This window comes from Chelonia mydas, chromosome 1 (assembly GCF_015237465.2).
Source record: "Chelonia mydas isolate rCheMyd1 chromosome 1, rCheMyd1.pri.v2, whole genome shotgun sequence".
Classification (NCBI taxonomy): domain Eukaryota; kingdom Metazoa; phylum Chordata; order Testudines; family Cheloniidae; genus Chelonia; species Chelonia mydas.
This window is the reverse complement of record NC_057849.1, coordinates 319,014,908-319,034,295: the sequence shown is the minus strand read 5'-3', so window position 1 is coordinate 319,034,295 and position 19,388 is coordinate 319,014,908. Positions and strand designations below refer to the sequence as shown.

Below are 19,388 nucleotides of genomic sequence, written 5' to 3'. Positions count from 1 at the left end.
TGAAAAGTTTTCAGCCTACTACACCAATTTGAACGCTCAGATTTTCTGTATCTGTGATAGTCGATTCTGCATTCAGAGTGGACAAATGTGATAACCTTCTTTGCTTCAGCTTCTGCCACCTTGAATCCTTGAGGGGCTGGACGTGCTTGGGGAGTTTCTGGCTGCAACTTGCATTTTGGACCCACATCCATCATGGCTGATGAGAGCTTGTGGGAAGGAAGCATTGGTTCACTGTGGGTGAAGATGATGGTCAGTGCCCCCCTTGAGAGGGCAAGGTTCCATCACCTCTTATATACGTTTGTTACATACTTACTAAATAAACCAGCCCCGTAATTTCACTCTTGCCTATTATTGCCCTGTTCCTACCCTATTATTTTAGGATGGTAGAAGGCAAGGGGCAGGTAAGGTAGAATATTGTTTGTTTGTTTTCTTTCGATTGAGAAGAAATGAAAAGTACCCACAGCAAAACCATTCCGGCAATACAAGTAAATCCTAATTATCAGACTGGCTTGGGGGACGTATCTGGATTTTATATAATCAAGATTCAGATATGAGTTTATCTGTACTTGAAGTACATGGAGTTCCTTGACTCTTTTCAGTCTAGCTTTAGGCCAGCGTATGGCAGAATCTGCAGTGATCTAATTGATGGCTGCTCTCATCACAAGAGACCATGATCAAGAGTCCATGCTGATTCCTTCAGCTCTACCAGTTGCTTTTGATACTGTGCATGAAGACACCTGATGGTTACGACCTAGACGTGGGCTGTCTGATCTAGTGGTCAAAGCAGGAGTCAGGCTGGGTCAGATATCAGTAGGTCAGAGTCTAAGATAGGCCAGAGGGCATACCTAGAATCAAGTGTCAGAAGGCAGGCAGGGTCAGGTTACCAGGAGATCAGAGGCAGGAGAACCACAAATCAATAACCAGAGTCAAGCCGGGGGAGCAAGAGTGGGAGTGGAAGCAGGAGCAGGAAGCACAAGGCTCACAGTCCAGAGCAAGGTGGGTCCCTATTGCATGCACAACTTCCTGTTCTTGTGCTGGATTTATATAGAAGCTGTGGACCAGTCAGGTTCCAGGTTCCAGCATTCTGCCAGTCAGGTTCCAGGACTGGAGTCTTCTGTCGAGGTTCAGCTTCTGCCCTAGCAACTGTTAGCAAGTTGTTGTGTGGCAGGTTGGAGCTTACTAGGTCCTAAGAGTCCTATGGCTCCAGGTTTGAGACCTATGGTCCCAGACAATGATGGCCGTTGGCATTTGCAGGGTAAGATTATGTGGAGTTGTGGACCGTGGACCCATTGGTCTAGCCTAGGGCAATTCCTCATCTGCCCCAAGGCTTTCTTATGTGACCTACTACAAGGTTCTGTTCTGTCACCCTCCTGTGCATTGTTTTTGGGAGAACGTTAAAGGAGATAATGAGGTATTATATGGTGTGGTGCCATCAGTATGAGGGTGACATTGGGCTTTAGATCTCTTTATTATCCTTCCAGGACAGGGCATTCTTTTGTCTTTCCCAATGTCTGACTGTTGCTTGGATCTGAGACAGGAACAGGAAATATGACTGAAGTATTGTTAGTAGGTTATTGAAAATGTCTTGAATATAATCCATCTGGAAGGGATGGTAAATAGAATAACTGCCACTTCATCAAGGGGATTTGGCCCTCTTCTGTTACCAAGGTTTGCAATCTGTGGGTCTTGTTTGTTTCTTGCCTGTTTCTGGCGCTTGGATACCAGAAGTGACCAAGAACAATCTTGTACAGAAGCATTGAAATATTTCAAGATATATTAGACTTTAAAGCCATGAATATTACTATTATTCTTTAATTATTATTTTATTAGCATGGAACTCAGGTAGCCACATCAGACATGTGACTTTGCCACACACAATTGATGTATACAGGTTATCCCCCAAAAGTGACAAGGTATATTTTAGAGAGTTCAATATTTTCAATTTTACTGGGAATATTTATGTCCCTCTCTCTGTAAAGTCCAGTGCCTTAGTTATTGTCAATCCAACTGTACAGAGCTGAGAGAGAGCCATAAGCTTTTCTATATCTGGACATGTCACAAGTTGTAAAGTCTGATCTCGGGCATTTTCAGAGCTAGACGTGAATGCAGGATCCCTTTGGGAAGCTGGGAATTTCTCCTCTATAAAGCACCCATTTCCATCCATGCATGCTGCAAGATATTGAACTTTGAAGTCATTACATTTTTAGGTATAAAAATACTGATACAGGACTGAAAATTTGCAAAGGTGGGTTACCAATATTATCCTCATTTTTTCAGATGGAGAAGTTGAGGCACAGAGCTGTTAAGTGACTTACCTCACACAGCAAGTCAGTGACAGAGTTAGGAGTAGAATCCACAAGTGTCCTGACTTCCTGTCTAGTGTCACATTTCCACCTAGAGCCAGACCTAATAAAAGGAAAGAAAAATTCTAGAGACGTATGGAGCCCCGGAAGTTCTGTTTCCCCCTAATTCTGGCTCGTAAGTGGTTTATTCAGATGAACTGGTGGGGCCTGAATGGTGGTTCCTCGTCCATTTCATCTGTCTCTTCTGTCTTCAGCTGAAGTCTCTCATAGGCCACAGAATCTGTTTGACTGCTCTAAGGTAGCTTTTATTTGGTTCACTCACAGTTCTCTGAGATCTCTCCTACCCCTTCTTTTTCTCTCCACCCAAAAAGTATTTACACAGGTAACTTTACAAGTTTTATCATCATATACCAGGTAGTCCTAATGACATTAAACCCAGAGAGAGAAGATTGAATGGCTTGTACTGTCATAGGCCTGAGATCTTCCATTAACTTATTCAGTTGTCCTTTTCTGTATTTTTTTTATGCACTGCAATTGATGGTTTATACTGGGTTTTAAAAGAGAAATGTTTTAAATGAAATAATTACAATGCACTTCTCTCCTCCTGCGTTTTTGAATTTTGTAATAACTTCTTTGTTAGAGTAGCAAGGCGGAGTGGCCTCCCTCCAAACTGGAGAGTGAGGGGCCACTACACTCTCCATGGTGGGTGGAGCCAAATCTGCCCCGCTTCCCTCACTGGAAATACCAGGGCGGGATAGTTAGTATAAAAAGAGATGAGTAGGTGCTGGGCCATGGGAGAGAGTAGACGTCTCTTTCAGGGAGCAGAGTCCTGTGCAGGATCCCAGACCAGCCCCTGAGGAGACAGAAGACCCCAAGGAGGAACTGCACTGGCCCCTGCCTGACTGTGAGGCAATAAGACCAAGCCCCTGCTCGACAGAGCCTCAGTGGCTAAGTGGGGTAGGAAGTAGCCTGGGGGAGCCATACTTTGAGTCAGCTGTGCTGCCAGGAAGCAAGGCAGCCTGGTTCAGGGGCTTTCCCAATTGACCCAGTGGCAGGACTGCCCACCACAGATAGGGCCCTGGGCTGGGACCTTGTGGAGTAGGGTGGGCCTGGATCTCCCTGCCCCTCCCTGCAGCTGCTATCCCACACCTGGGGTGGTTGCAAACTCATCCTAGACCAAGAAGCCTGTACCTATAGACTGTCCCAGCCAGAAGGGTTGGGCTAAAGATTATTAGTGTTGTGCCCCACCCAGAGGGTCAGAGCCCCCTTATAGACTGCCATTATAGACTGATAATTGCTGTCTGTCCCAGCCAGAAGGCTCTGAGCTAAAGACTGTGCTCTGCCACGCCCAGAGTACTGGAGCTTCCCCCTATAAACTATTGTTTACCATCTTCCTGTAGCGAGGCACAGTGGCCTCCCTGTGCCCTCGAGAGCAAGGAACCACTAACCTTGCTGGAGAATGCAGGCATCGCCTGAAACAAGGGGACAAGCCCAGTGCAGCAGCAAATCAAATTCCCCCCTCTGCTGGACGATAAAACGGTGAACCATCCCGACCAGGAAGAATGGAGGTTAAGAAACTCATCAAGTGGCTTGCTGAGAGCCAACAGCAGCAGCACTTGGCACAGCTTCAGCTTGAGCACTTTTGAAGCCAGGATACTGGCCTAGATGATACAATCTATAGCTGTGTCTCTGTGGTATTAAGTTTGAGGGTTTTCTCACCCTTAAAAAGAAATCATATGACGTGTTATCACAATGTTAAAATCTGAAATATAGCCTTCCATCATCATCACAGCATCATTTTCACTAGTCGGTCATGCAATTTTTTATACACCCATTATATGCCATATGTGAAATCTCCGTGCACACACACATACACTCCTTTACGATTTTTTAAAAACATTTTTATCCTGGTTTATTTGTAGCCTTCTGTTCCCGTCAACTGTTTTTGCTGTTGACCACTGCTGCCTCAAATAGTGGTTTACAAAATTTAATTAAGACTCTCTAATGTAATATCGGAATTGTTGTTTCCTTTTGCAGTTGATAATTGCAGGGCTACATTTTTCTCATGAAATCTTGTAAGAGAAATATTCTGATGATGAAATTACCTTTCAAATTGACTTCTTCCTGAAAGTTTTTTCTATTTCTGTTGTACAAATTATTAGATTTGTGTGTCTTTATATATCAGGATGAGTGAAGGAAAGTTGATGTATCCCTCTACTATCTCTTTTTCTTTGAAAACTGTCATCTTTTCTGCAGTTTATATCATTCTGTAAAAAAATATTTGATTTAATAGGGTATTCCCAGGAGAAATATTTTGTTAAGCTCACTAGGGTTGTAAATACCTATGTGTTATATAAAGGGAAAATGTCCTTAAAAATATTAATTTTCTCAAAAACACAACAGTCTGGAAATTCTAGGGTAATGTTTACATTTTAAAGAAATCCCAAACTTAATGAAGCAGAGGCGTGCACAGTTAAGCTTACTGAAAGAACCTTAACTCTGCCCCCAGCTCCTCTCCACCTAACACCCTGCATACTCATCTTATCTGAATGCAATTTAGAAACATTTTTATGGCAATTTTGAAGGACTTTGAGAAGTAAGGTTTTAACTCTGCAGCTCTGAACCTCTTAAATATCCTAAATCTGCCTGTTGGTTTAATTCACCTATGAAACTGAGGGATTTTGGCGTACACAATTTGAGTGTACAGTTAGTCTATCTGCACTAGGAAGGTAGTACAGTTAGATCACTTGCACATCACGACTAGGATTGTTTCCTCTAGCTTTTTTGTCATACAGGGGCAGAGCTAATCAGTCTCCTTAATTTTATAAATTGACACTTTCTAATGTTGGATTTTTTTAAAGTTTAATTTTAATCTGGAATTTCCAGACTTTTTACTGTAGTATTTTAGGATAAATACTGCATTGTCTTATTTTTCCCTCCTTAAGTAACTGATAAATATTTACAGCCAAACAGTTTAATGAAGTTTTTGCGTGGAAATTGCCTTCATTTAAAAAAAATGTTAAGAATTGCTCAGTGACAGGAGTCTCCACAGAGCTTGAGAGAAAAATTGAATTGCAGGTCACCACCTTTGATTCTCCAGTGCAGCTCCACTCCTCATGCCATGAATTATGTACCACCGTCACAAGAAGTCTCAACGAGATCTTAAACTGTGCTCTGCAGGTCAGCAGATTCAGGTTCTGAAAGATCAGAGAGGGAAGACATTCTAGGGTACATTCCTGCAGCACTTGTCATTCATGTGAGTAAGGACTGCAGATTTGGCACTGTCGCGGGGTAGATACACCCCGCCATGGGGTGTCTGGTTGCAAGGGACAAAATAGGGGTTATGGCTCAAGTGGCTAGACAAGATACTGCTGTCCTAGTCTACAAAACAAAGCAGCGCAACCTAGTGGCCAGAGTCCTCGGGGCTGCCTTTGCTCTTGGGGCAGCGCGGCCTAGTGGCTAGAGTCCTCAGGGCTGCTCTTGCTCTTGGGGCAGTGTGGGCCAGTGGCCAGAGTCCTTGAGCAGTGCCCCCACGCTGCAGTAGGTTTGGGGTATGGTAGGAGACCCTGGCCCATCCTTCTCCACCGGGTCCTGACCTAGTGCTCTGTGAAACCAGTAGTCCGCAGTTCAGCTCTGTTTCCTATTTTAGCAGTCACATTCCCTGGGTCGCTTCCTACCCATGCTTTCTGCTCTGTCAGTTCTCGTGGGATATTGGCCTTCCAGCTCACTCTTGTCCTCCAGGGTTATCAGGGGTTTCGCCGTCGATCCCACTGGCTCGGCCTCCACAGTCTGTAGCTCCAGCAATTCCCTGGCAGGAGTCAGCAGTGTGTGTCAGCTCTCCTCTTCAGCCAGCCCAAACTGAGCTGGGCCACTCCCTTTTATATTCTGTCTCTAGGCTGAGCATGCCCAGAAGGGATGAGGGGGGCGTGGCCTCTTCAGCCCACAGTGTACGGTTAACCCCAGCTGGGTCAGTGCAGGGTCACAGGCCCCTCTGAAGTTAAATGTAACAGTTACTTTTATATAGTTTTACAGTTTGCTCCTTTACATCCATATAAAAAACTCTAAATGCTCCAAAATACTTTACCTGGAGTAACGTGCGGTATTAGGGTATAAGCTTTTTCAAATTCTTGCAACTGAAACATAGCAACAAAGCAGCAGCAGTAAATATTTATATTATGATGGTGTCCAAAGGCCCCATTTGAGATTTGGGCCCCATTTTCCTGGGTGCTCTAAAACACAAAAAAGAGACAATCCCAGCCCTAAACGACTTACAAAACATAACTGAATTTCTATCCTGAAAGCTTTCAGAGTAGCAGCCATGTTAGTCTGTATTCGCAAAAAGAAAAGGAGTACTAGTGGCACCTTAGAGACTAACCAATTTATTTGAGCGTAAGCTTTCGTGAGCTACAGCTCACTTCATCGGATACATTCAGTGGAAAATACAGTGAGGAGATTTATATACACACAGAACATGAAACAATGGGTGTTATCATACACACTGTAAGGAGAGAGATCACTTAAGATGAGGTATTACCAGCAGGAGAGCCGGGGGGTGGAGGGAGAGAAAACCTTTTGTAGTGATAATCAAGGTGAGCCATTTTCAGCAGTTAACAGGAACGTCTGAGGAACAGTGGAGGTGGGAGGGGGGAAATAAACAAGGGGAAATAGTTTTACTTTGTATAATGACACATCCACTCCCAGTCTCTATTCAAGCCTAAGTTAATTGTAGCCAGTTTGCAAATTAATTCCAATTCAGCAGTCTCTCGTTGGAGTCTGTTTTTGAAGTCTTTTTGTTGTAATATTGCAACCTTTAGGTCTGTAATCGAGTGACCAGAGAGATTGAAGTGTTCTCTGACTGGTTTATGAATGTTATAATTCTTGACATCTGATTTGTGTCCATTTATTCTTTTACATAGAGACTGTCCAGTTTGACCAATGTACATGGCAGAGGGGCATTGCTGGCACATGATGGCATATATCACATTGGTAGATGTGCAGATGAACGAGCCTCTGATAGTGTGGCTGATGTTATTAGGCCCTATGATGGTGTCCCCTGAATAGATATGTGGACAGAGTTGGCAACAGGCTTTGTTGCAAGGATAGGTTCCTGGTTAGTGGTTCTGTTGTGTAGTGTGTGTGGTTGCTGGTGAGTATTTGCTTCAGGTTGGGGGGCAGTCAGTGGGCAACGACTGGCCTGTCTCCCAAGATTTGTGAGAGTGATGGGTCGTCCCTCAGGATAGGTTGTAGATCCTTGATGATGCGTTGGAGAGGTTTTAGTTGGGGGCTGAAGGTGATGGCTAGTGGCGTTCTCTTATTATCTTTGTTGGGTCTGTCCTGAAGTAGGTGACTTCTGGGTACTCTTCGGGCTCTGTCAATTTGTTTCTTCACTTCAGCAGGTGGGTATTGTAGTTGTAAGAATGCTTGATAGAGATCTTGTAGGTGTTTGTCTCTTTCTGAGGGGTTGGAGCAAATGTGGTTGTATCGTAGAGCTTGGCTGTAGACGATGGACCGTGTGGTGTGGTCTGGGTGAAAGCTGGAGGCATGTAGGTAGGAATAGCGGTCAGTAGGTTTCTGGTATAGGGTGGAGTTTATGTGACCGTCGCTTATTAGCACTGTAGTGTCCAGGAAGTGGATCTCTTGTGTGGACTGGTCCAGGCTGAGGTTGATGGTGGGATGGAAATTGTTGAAATCATGATGGAATTCCTCAAGGGCTTCTTTTCCATGGGTCCAGATGATGAAGATGTCATCAATATAGCGCAAGTAGAGTAGGGGCGTTAGGGGACGAGAGCTGAGGAAGCGTTGTTCTAAGTCAGCCATAAAAATGTTGGCATACTGTGGGGCCATGCGGGTACCCATAGCAGTGCCGCTGCTTTGAAGGTATACATTGTCTCCAAACGTGAAATAGTTATGGGTGAGGACAAAGTCACAAAGTTCAGCCACCAGGTTTGCCATGACATTATCGGGGATAGTGTTCTTGACGGCTTGTAGTCCATCTTTGTGTGGAATGTTGGTGTAGAGGGCTTCTACATGCATAGTGGCCGGGATGGTGTTTTCAGGAAGATCACCGATGGATTGTAGTTTCCTCAGGAAGTCAGCAGTGTCTCGAAGATAGCTGGGAGTGCTGGTAGCGTAGGGCCTGAGGAGGGAGTCTACATAGCCAGACAATCCTGCTGTCAGGGTGCCAATGCCTGAGATGATGGGGCATCCAGGATTTCCAGGTTTATGGATCTTGGGTAGCAGATAGAATACCCCAGGTCGGGGTTCCAGGGATGTATCTGTGCGGATTTGTTCTTGTGCTTTTTCAGGGAGTTTCTTGAGCAAATGCTGTAGTTTCTTTTGGTAACCTTCAGTGGGATCAGGGTAATGGCTTGTAGAAAGTGGTGTTGGAGAGCTGCCTCGCAGCCTCTTGTTCATATTCCGACTTATTCATGATGATGACAGCACCTCCTTTGTCACCCTTTTTGATTATGGTGTCAGAGTCGTTTCTGAGGCTGTGGATGGCATTGTGTTCTGCACGGCTGAGGTTATGGGGCAAGTGATGCTGCTTTTCCACAATTTCAGCCTGTGCACGTCGGCGGAAACACTCTATGTAGAAGTCCAGTCTGTTGTTTCGACCTTCAGGAGGAGTCCACCTAGAATCACAGCCCCCCAACCTGAAGCAAATACTCACCAGCAACCACACAACAGAACCACTAACCAAGGAACCTATCCTTGCAACAAAGCCTGTTGCCAACTGTGCCCACATATCTATTCAGGGGACACCATCATAGGGCCTAATCACATCAGCCACACTGTCAGAGGCTCGTTCACCAGCACATCTACCAATGTGATATATGCCATCATCAGCCAGTAATGCCCCTCTGCCATGTACATTGGTCAAACTGGACAGTCTCTACGTAAAAGAATAAATGGACACAAATCAGACATCAAGAATTATAACATTCAAAAACCTCCCGCCCCCCAGCTCTCCTGCTGGTAATAGCTCATCTTAAGTGATCTCTCTCCTTACAGTGTGTCTGGTAACACCCATTGTTTCATGTTCTGTGTGTATATAAATCTCCTCACTGTATTTTCCACTGCATGCATCCGATAAAGTGAGCTGTAGCTCACGAAAGCTTATGCTCAAATAAATTGGTTAGTCTCTAAGGTGCCACAAGTCCTCCTTTTCTTTTTATCCTGAAAGCACGTCTCCTAAGAAAAAGTAGTTCCTTTTTGGTAGACTTGATTCAAACAGCACAGCTATCTTTTATTTATTTTGTTCATGCTTCTTTTTTTTTTTAAAGAAAATTTATTATTATTACTATTATTTACTGCTGGTATTTATTTCAGGAAGTTTATTTCATTGTTCAGCTTATTTTTCCTTTTCACTATTGCTTTTAATACCATACATGATATATTCATCTAATTATATGCGAGTAAACTTTAAAGATCAAATCATGAATACGAAACACTTGAAGCAGTGAGATTTTGTATTTCGATGTTATATTATTAATTCAAAAGCTGCAATATATACATTTCCAAGTTCCCAAAGGCAGGATAAAATTTGGGTTTTCAACTTCCAGAAGCCAAATCAGAATAAAAAAAATATTAATTTAAAAATAATAACTTTTTAGAAATGAAAGAAAAATTCAGCATGCTTCTTTGATTCTCTGTCATTGCCACTGCTCTTCTCTTTCTATTGAGAGAGATAGTGGAGGGGGGTGGTGGGGAGGACAGGCTACACTATCTCTTTGGTACTTACTCTAATAATAGGGAATATGTATCTGCGTACCTCACAATTTTTAACATGTTATAGTCTCACAACACCCCAGGGAGGTAGGGAAGTGGTTCAAGGAATTGAACCTGATCCTCTTAGGCAGGGGTTCTCAACCTTTTTCTTTTTGAGACCCTTCCCCTTCCCCCCCCGCCCCCACCATGCTATAAAAACTCCATGGCTCACCTGTGCCACAGTAACTGGTTTTCTGAATATAAAAGCCAGGGCTGGCATAATTGCCTGGAGCCTCATGCCACAGGGGCCCCCACAAAGCTACATTGCTCAGTCTTTGGCTTCAGTCCCAGGTGGTAGGGCTCACAGCCCTGGGCTACAGCGAGTTTAATGCTGGCCCTGTTTGGTATCCCCCTCCCCCTGAAACCTGCTCGCAGCCTCCCCGGGGCCCTGGCTGAGTACTACTGTTCTAAGGCCTAAACTAGAACCCTTATCACTGGACCATCCTTCTTCTTCCCTGTCTTTTATGTTGTAGAAGAGAGGCTATGAAACAAATAGCTATACAGCTACTCTTTTCTTTCTGCAAGATTATTTTCTCATATAGTGGTTTAAAAGGTTTCAACATATATGGGCATTGTAACTGTAATTGTCACATTATACTGTGTGTTAGCCTTCATTTTAATCATTTGGTATGTAAGATTAATGTACAAATATGACACAGTTATTTATAAATGTAGATTTTAATTAAATTTAGCTTCTGGTTAAATTCCTCTTTAAAAAAATCCTTTGATTCATTTACTCACCTCTGTATAAAGATTATGTGAGATTTGCTTTTTCTTCGTCTAGGGTCTTCACCATCCTCATACACTGACAGGTACTTTCTCTGTTTCTCGACCAAAAATGTTCCACATGTATTTTCCTAGAACCTGAGTATTTGATCAGCTGCAATTTAGTATGCATTATTTTACTATTCACAGCAGCACTGATAGGGGATGCAGAACTGCCCATTCACTAGAATGTGGCACAGAGGAAGAAAAGACAAACAACTTCATGCTTTTAAATCAGCATGTTCAGTACAAACTCGTAGGTAAGTGTTTCACTTCACAGGTATAGGTAAAGAAAATATTGTTTAGCATGTCTGTTTGTTTCTCTCTTTCAGTTATTGTAATGGATGCATGCTAGATCCAGATTGTGGTCTCTGCTATAAACTGAACAAGTCAAATGTTGTTGACTCCTCATGTGTTCCAGTTAAGAAAGAATCTACAATGGCAGCAGCATGGGGCAGGTATGTCACTTTGAGAGTTTATATTCCTTAATTCATAACTGGCCTCAATCAAAATTTATTTTCAGACTGCTGTGAGCATTTATGCTTTCATTGAAAATGGTATTCTTAAACATCTTTCCAGAAAATTGGTCTTTTGACTGGTATTTTTGACATTATTATTTCATTATAGTGTATAGTATACATTTCCAGTGTGAAAAAGGTCCCATGTAGACTTCATTTTTCAAGGAAAATAGAAGCTGTCTAGGAGTGAAGTACTTGTGATGGTTGACTTAAAAGGTCACATCAGATTTTTCGGAACACTAATTGCAAAGAACGATGAAAAATTAGTACTCGTGCTATGACGGAATGATAGCTTTGAAAGACATTAATTATGCAGACTTCTGTGCTGCACAGATGAAGTGATTAAAAAGGCAAGATATAGTGGGTATGTTTGTGTATTGACACAGCTGTACACACATAGGTTTAAGTGCTGCAACACGAATAGAGTGGCAAACCTCTAGGACCAACTCTAAGGACACTTTTCATTTCCCTGCTGTTTTGGATTTTTTCTTCTGAGACAATTTCCCCTCCCCCGCACGCCCTCCAGTTACATTTGAAGCTGTGAAATTTCATTTTCTTTTAAACCTTACCTTTGTTCAAACATTTTAAAATTAAGACAAAGCTTATAGGCCTAGTCAGTCAGCTGAACAAGTCTAAAATGTCCGCTGCATGGTATGTGTGCAAGAATTTGTGGTTTCCCACATTTTTATAGTGGCCACACTGTATACCTTGTGCTTGTGTGTGAATATATATGTATACACACAGAGAGGTTCCCACTAAAATGTCAGCAGTTACTATATCCTTGTGCATGAGATAGCAAAGCATTTACCTACCCTTAGAAAGATTTTGTATATTTTTAACTTTTATCAGGCAATCACTGTAAGACCAATAACCTGTGATAATGTTGTGTAAAGTCTTTATCAACATGAGTTTGGGATGGTGTGAAGCCACAAGGAAATTATATAGGTCATCCATGACTGCTGATAAAACCTTTCCACTTCATCTCACTACCATGTATTTTGTTTATGCCACATGTTCCATAAAAGTGTTTTAAAAAAGTTTTTTAAGTTTTTATTGGAGCTATTTTTTGTATTTCTCCAACTTCAAAGTCAGGAGCCTTAGCTATGATGAGTCACAACTGCCCAGGGCTCAGAGGAAATGAAAATATCAAACTAACTAAGTAAATAATATGTGTAAAGTGTCTCTAAAAAGGACCTCATCTTTCTTCAATATACATTAAAATGTTATGTCCAATCTCTTGGGCCGTTCCAGGCATAGAGGTGAGTGATGTGATTCCATTAGATCAAGGGATATTATATTTATTCACTTATGAAAAAGCATCACTGATGCTTTGCTGCATCACCATATTGTGGGTTGATTTTAAGTGGTTGGATAATTTTGTGACCAATAAAATATGTAGTTAAAAAAACAAACCTAAAATAAAGGCTATAAAATCTCATGGGTAAGGGACCAGGGTGTAGGCAGTCCCGGCTGGTGTTCACCAGTCAAGGATGGCCACGAGGCAGTAGCCAGTGAGCAGGGATCGGAATAATCACTAGAACTGGGACTGATAAACAAAAGGGTCAGAGTCAGCCTGGGGTTGGAAACCAGAGATCAGAAAGCGAGGTGTAGTCTGGATTCGCAGCAGTCCAGAAGCCTGCGTGGTTGTCCAAGACAACTTCCTGAAGCAATCTCCAGGGTTAAATAATGCTCATAAATCAAACAGAGGGCCACTGGGTGTTGTCAGTATTGATCATTAGGTGGTACTTCCTGTGGCGCCTAATCTCGAGAGTGTTCCTTGGATAGGGCTCTGTACAGCCTCCCCGTGGTGATGTGGGAATGTCAACTATCCCAGGCTCAACAGACCTCAGTTCTAGTTCTACAGAGCCGTACGTCATGCTCTTGAGCATATAGTGAATATCTCCCCTGTAGCGCGCACCATCTTGATTTTCAGAGGAGCTCCCATATTCTTTATTTGTCATAATAGATCTTTCTTCATATTCAGAATCAACATTTGTTTCATGTACTCTACCATTTTAAGAAAGAAAAGGAGGACTTGTGGCACCTTAGAAACTAACCAATTTATTTGAGCATAAGCTTTCGTAAGCTACAGCTCACTTCATCGATGAAGTGAGCTGTAGCTCACGAAAGCTTATGCTCAAATAAATTGGTTAGTCTCTAAGGTGCCACAAGTACTCCTTTTCTTTCTGCAAAATACAGACTAACACGGCTGTTACTCTGAAATCTACCATTTTAAGTACCATCTCTGTAGCTAGGGAAGATGTAATAGTATACAGTAAGACTTAAATGGAGACATAAACTTGTTACTCTGAAAATCCTGACTAAGAGGAGGAAAACCTACTACAATACTCACTGTAAGGATGTGGGGAATAGAATCCAGATCTGCAGAGCTAGAACAGTTGATACTCACAGTGCCACCTGCAGGCCATGCAGAGCAACAGCCAGGGAGCTTTGTGGAAAACAGACACTCCCAAGGAACCCAGAGTGACAGTACCCTGCAGCCCTCTGATTGGTCAGCACCCTATTTAGCCCTGGAGGGTGCCCCAGGAAGTTGTGTGGGCAACAACAGAGACTTCAGGCCTGCTGCAACTCCAGACCTCACCTCATCTCCTGATCTCTGGTCTCCAGTTCCAGCCTGACCTTGACTCTTGCCTCGTGACTCTATCTTGGTACTATCTCTGGTCTCTGACTCCAGCCTGACTCTGAGCCTGAGCTTGCCTCCCCATTCCAGTCTGGTACTTCGGCAGGTCTCCAATCCCAGACTGACTTTAATTCTGACTCTTGCTTAATGAACCCAGCTCTGGTGATTCCTCTGACCCCTGCTCACCAACTACTGTCCCTGATGTGTGAACCCCAGCCCAGCTGTGACCAGACCACCTAGGCCCTCGTCTCTTACAGTTTGCCTAGACCCACTTCCAACCTCCTCCGCAGGAGCCCATTAACAGGGATATGGAAGGGGTGGATCTACCATCACCCATTGGACCCCATGGTGTACCAGACCTGCAGGAGCGGGTCATGCAACTCCAAACCAAGAACCATCTGCTGCAGTTCCAAGTGGCACAGCTCTTAGAGGAAAATCAGATACTCCTTGAGCAGTTAGCATGGTCCCAGGAAGAGAATTCTGTGCTCCAGGCTCAGGTTGGGCAACTGCCCTCTGTACAGGGCCCTGCAGTACCACTACCCAACGATTTGATGGGAACTGCCAGAAGTTCAAGGGGCTCCTGAACCAATGCCGTCTCCTTTTCCTGCTTCGCCTTCTAATGTATCCCACCTACCAGGCCCACGTGGGACTAGCGATCAGTTTGCAGGCAGAGGAAGCACTGGATTGGACCTCCCTCCTGCTGGAGCAGGACAGCCTGGTGTTAATGGACTGGTATGCCTTCCTGTGAGTGTCTTCAGCGACCTTTGACCACCTTCATTGCACTTGCTCAGCTGAAGCCACAACTACAAGGCCCCAGCAAGGATAGGAGCCAGCTGCCTCATACGCTGCCCAGTTCCAGAGCCGTCCCTTGGGTAGGGCGAATCGGGATGACTGCTGTGGGCCCCGCACTTTGGGGAGCCCTGCAGGCCAGTGCAATTGGCCGGCATGGTCGGCCCTGGAAGACATAGGTGCAAGAACTAGGAGTGCGGGGGGTGCTGCCGCCCCGCCCGCCTGGGCTCCCGGCTGCCGCCCCACGCGACTGGGGTCCCAGCTGCTGCCCTGCGCGACCGAGGCTCTGCTACCCGCATTTTGGTGCAATGAGTCACCCACCCCGGCTGGAGCCATGAGCCGCCATGGCGCTATGGTCAACAATAGCCCTGCGGTAGGCACCGCCAACTGCCAGCAGCAGCAGGCAGCCCAGCACCAGGCCAGATCTGTCCCTCCAGCCTGGCCGCAGATGCAGAGTGGGGCCCCTAAGCCAGCGGGTACTGATTTGTCCCAAGCCCTGCAACCCACCGAATGATGGTCCTGCCCAGTTCCATCAACTTGTGGCTGATGTTGAGTGGAATAAGGCAGCCCAAGTGCATCATTTTCAGTGTGGACTTAGTGAAGAAGTAAAGGATGGGCTAGCCTATGTTGAGACCCTGACCCACTTGGGTGCTTTCATTAACCTCTCTCTCTGCACTGACAACTAGCTGCAGGAGCGAAAGGAGAGGACGGGCATCCTGCCACTGCTTCACCCACACCCTAGACCAAAAGCCTGAGCGCCTAATCATGAAATAATGTGGGTTGATCTGGGCCACTGATGCTTGACCCTGGAAGAAAAGAAACGGCAGCAGCACAATAACTTACACTTCTATTGTGGAGCACCAGCACGTGCCATGGCCTCTTGCCCATTGCAGACCTTGACTCCTAAGGAATCAGGAAACAAGCAAGCCCAAACCATATTGGGTTGGGGGGTGCAGCCTGGGCACTGCTGGAGCACTGTGCTCTGGAACTATCCCCAAGACCTGCAGAGAAACGCAATCCAGGATATGCAGGTCCTCCCCATACTTCCAAGTATGAATAAAGTTACATACCATGGATGATGCCAAATGGATTCCTCCTCAGTGGGCCCTGGTTGCTTCCAGGGCTACCGATGACTTCTTTAGAGGCTAAAGCCACTTGAGCACTACAAATCCCCCTCCATTAAAAGCATACATCCGTTCTTTTAGAAACAATTGATGGGTCCCTCCTGTCCTTGGGGCCAGTAATGCAGGAAACAGTACTCTAGAGGCTGTAATCCAGGGCCATCGGGAAGTACAACAGTTCAATGTGATCCATTCACCACACTTCCCCCTACTTCTCTGTATCACTTGGCTGGAGCAACGTGACCCTTGCATCTCCTTGCAAGAAAAGAGGATCAGCTTCCCATCTGAATGCTGCCGAAACGTCTGTTTATGCGCAACTGGCCCCAATCCTCTGCTCCAGGCTCCTGTAGCTGATCGGAAGTGACAGCATGTGTGGGAGAACTCCAGATGGCAGTTAGCCAGAAGGAGTCACTCCTAAGCCTGAGTCCCTATCTTTTGAAAAGTATTGGGATTATGTGGAAGTTTTAAAAAGAAGATTGCAGCCATGCTACCTCCACACTGGGACTATGACTTCCCCATAGATGGGCGAAGGTCCCTTATGGGTTTATGTGATGTCCAATCCAGAACTGGCAACCCTTCATGCGTGCATCCAGGAAAACCTGGCCAAGGGCTTCATCCAGTGCTCCACATCTCCAGTAGGGGCTCTTATCCTTTTTCTTAAGAAACAAGGATAGAATGCTACACCTTTGTTTAGACGGCCCTAAACCAGGAGACCATCCAAAATCGTTATCCCCCTGCCCTTAATCTTGGAGTTCCTAGATTGTGAGCGATCTGCCAGAATTTTCACCAAGTAGACCTCTGGGATGCTTACAACCTAGTGCACATCAGGGCAGAAGATAAATGGAAGACCACGTTTTGAACCTCCTGTGGGCACTTCAAATATTTAGTAATGCCATTCAGGATGACCAGCACTCCTGCAACCTTTCAACACTTCATGAATGATATATTTAGACACATCCTGGACCAGTATTTAATCATCTCTCAATGACATAATTGTGCTTTCAGGTAATCCTGAGCAGCGTTGTTACCATGTTCATTCCATCGTGGAAAGATTATAGAAGCATGGCCTGTTTGTGAAATTGGAAAAAGATACCGTTGACCAGTCCTCCACAGAATTCTTGGGTTGCACCATTTCCCTAGAAGGAATCAAGATGGGCCCCCAGAAGGCAGAGGCCATCTGTAGCTGGGCAGTGCTCAAGTCCCCACGGGAGTTACAGTGCTTCCTGGGCTTCATGAATTTTTACCAATGATTCATTCCAGGCTTCTCAGGGCAAATAGCACCCATGACCAGCCTCTTCTGCAAGGGTGTCAAATTTGTTTGGACACACAGAGCTCACTGTGCTTTTGAGTGCTTTCACCTCTGCTTTCATTCTAGCACACCCTGACCCGGCCCAGGCATTCATAGTGGAAGCTGTTGCCCCCAGGGTAACCGTTGACGCCATACTCTCTTAGAGGCAAGTTCCACAACAAGTGTTGCACCCCTGCACCTACTACTCCCAAAAACTCACCCCTGACAAATAGAATTATATAGTAGATAAGGAACTACTCACAATTAAATCAGCCTTTGAAGAGTGGCACCATCACCTTGAGGGAACCCAACACCCAGTGCAAGTCTCTTCTGACCATAAGAACCACGAATATCTGTGGAACGCACGAGCCTTGAACCAAAGATAGCTCAGGTGGGTTATATTCTTCTCTCAGTTCAATTTCTTCATTACCTATCACCCAAGAACCAGGAATGAGAAAGTCAATGCTCTATTCTGAAAGGGGGAATTCTACCAAGAGGGCAAGGAACCTAACCAAGAACCACCCAGTCTCCTAAAACTCTGCAACTTCCTTAGTAGCACAGTACAGCAACACCTGCTTGATCTAATCCAATCTACTTTGCAGGGCAACCTGTTAGCCCAGGAGGTGACGGAACAGCCTGTGCAAATGAGAGCCAGAACCAAAATGCAATGCTCCACACAGGATGGAATCATCTACTTCATTGGGCTCATATACATTCCACTGGGGTGCCCCAGGCTAGAAGTGCTCCATCTCTACCATGACACTCCATTGGCAGGCCACTTTGGCTACCTTACAACTTTCCACACACCTTTCTGTTTCTTCCAGTGGCCCTGTATGCAAGGCGAAGTCCTGTGTGTGTGGACCAAAACTCCCCATGCTAAGTCTCTCCGCACCCTGGAGACCCCACCTAGATCCTGAGCCTCAATCACCCTGGACTTCATAATGGAACTCCCTAACTCTGATGGCCACAGAGTGGTCTTGACTATTGTAGACCAATTGACCAAAATGGCGCACTTCATCCCCTGTAACAGCCTGCCCTCTGCTGAAACAACAGCTCGACTCGTAGTGGTTCATGTGATCTGTCTTCATGGGCTTACAGACTGTATCATCTTGGACCGAGGCCCATAATTTGTCTCAAACTTTTGGTGTGAAGTGCTCCAGCTAATGGATGTTCGTGCTTTTACCTCCTCCGTGTTCCACCTTCAGACAAATGGGAAGATGGAGAGGGTGAACCAAGTATTAGAGCAATACCTACAATGCTTTGTCAATTTCCACCAAGATAACTGGTTCTCCCTCCTTCCTTATGCCAAGTTCTCATACCACAATGCTGACCATGCCACCATGGGGAAGAGTCCCTTCTTTGCAAATTGCAGGTTCGACCCTCACTTCCACCCAGCCTTGCCAGCAGCCTCCCTGAACCCTGCAGCTGCCGACTGGATCCACTGAATTCACCATATCCAGGAGGAGTTTAAGGACCACCTCGAAGATGCAAAAAGGGTCAACAAGCGGTATACAGACCATCAATGCCAGGAAGGCCCAGCTCTTGCAATGGGTCAGAAGGTCTGACGTGCAACAAAACACCTCCATACAAACAGGCCATCCCTCAAGATAGGCCACCAGTTCCTTGGACCCTTATGGATTTGTCAGCAAATCAACCCTGTCACAATCAAATTGCATCTCCCTCAATCCCTTAACGTACATCTTTTTTTCTGTGTATCCCCTGAAGCTTTCTAGAGAGGACCCCTTTCCTGCTGGGTCCCAACAGTCGCCCCTGACAATCCAAGTCTAAAGGCATGAGGAATATATAATCCACACTATACTGGACTCTAAACTGCAGAGCGGGAGACTGCACTACCTAATCGGCTGGGAGGGCTGTTGTCCTGAAGAACGCTCCTGGGCAGCTGCTGCCCATGTCCATGTTCCAGTAAAAAGGTTTCATCAAGACCACCCGGATAAACCAGGTCCAGTGCCCACCCAGAGGGAGGGCACCCTTGAAGAGAGTGGTAATGTAAGGATGCAGAGATGAAAATCTGGGTCTGCAGAGCCTGGGACGGCTGAGGCCATACAGAGCCACAGCCAGGGAGCACTGTGGAGATTAGGCGCCACAGGAAGTAGCACCCAAGGGATCTGGAGTGACAGTACCCTGTGGCTTCTTGATTGGCCAACCACACTATTTAAGCCTGGAGGGTGCCCCAGG

At 45.2% G+C, this 19,388-nt stretch overlaps 1 protein-coding gene and 1 long non-coding RNA gene across 2 annotated transcripts in view; one reads left to right on the top strand and one right to left on the bottom strand.

Moving 5' to 3' along the window:
• SLC2A13 (solute carrier family 2 member 13) overlaps positions 1–19,388 on the top strand; it is a 317,159-nt gene that overhangs the window by 237,849 nt on the left and 59,922 nt on the right. The window contains exon 7 of the mRNA XM_007056429.4: positions 11,168–11,293. Coding sequence (XP_007056491.3) covers positions 11,168–11,293 — 126 coding nt within the window. The remainder of the gene's footprint in view (positions 1–11,167; positions 11,294–19,388) is intronic.
• Positions 4,233–6,158, bottom strand: LOC122466583. Its single transcript, XR_006292216.1, has 3 exons — positions 5,981–6,158; positions 5,390–5,500; positions 4,233–4,570 (listed from the first exon to the last, which is right to left on the bottom strand). It is a non-coding gene; the product is annotated as an uncharacterized LOC122466583 (long non-coding RNA).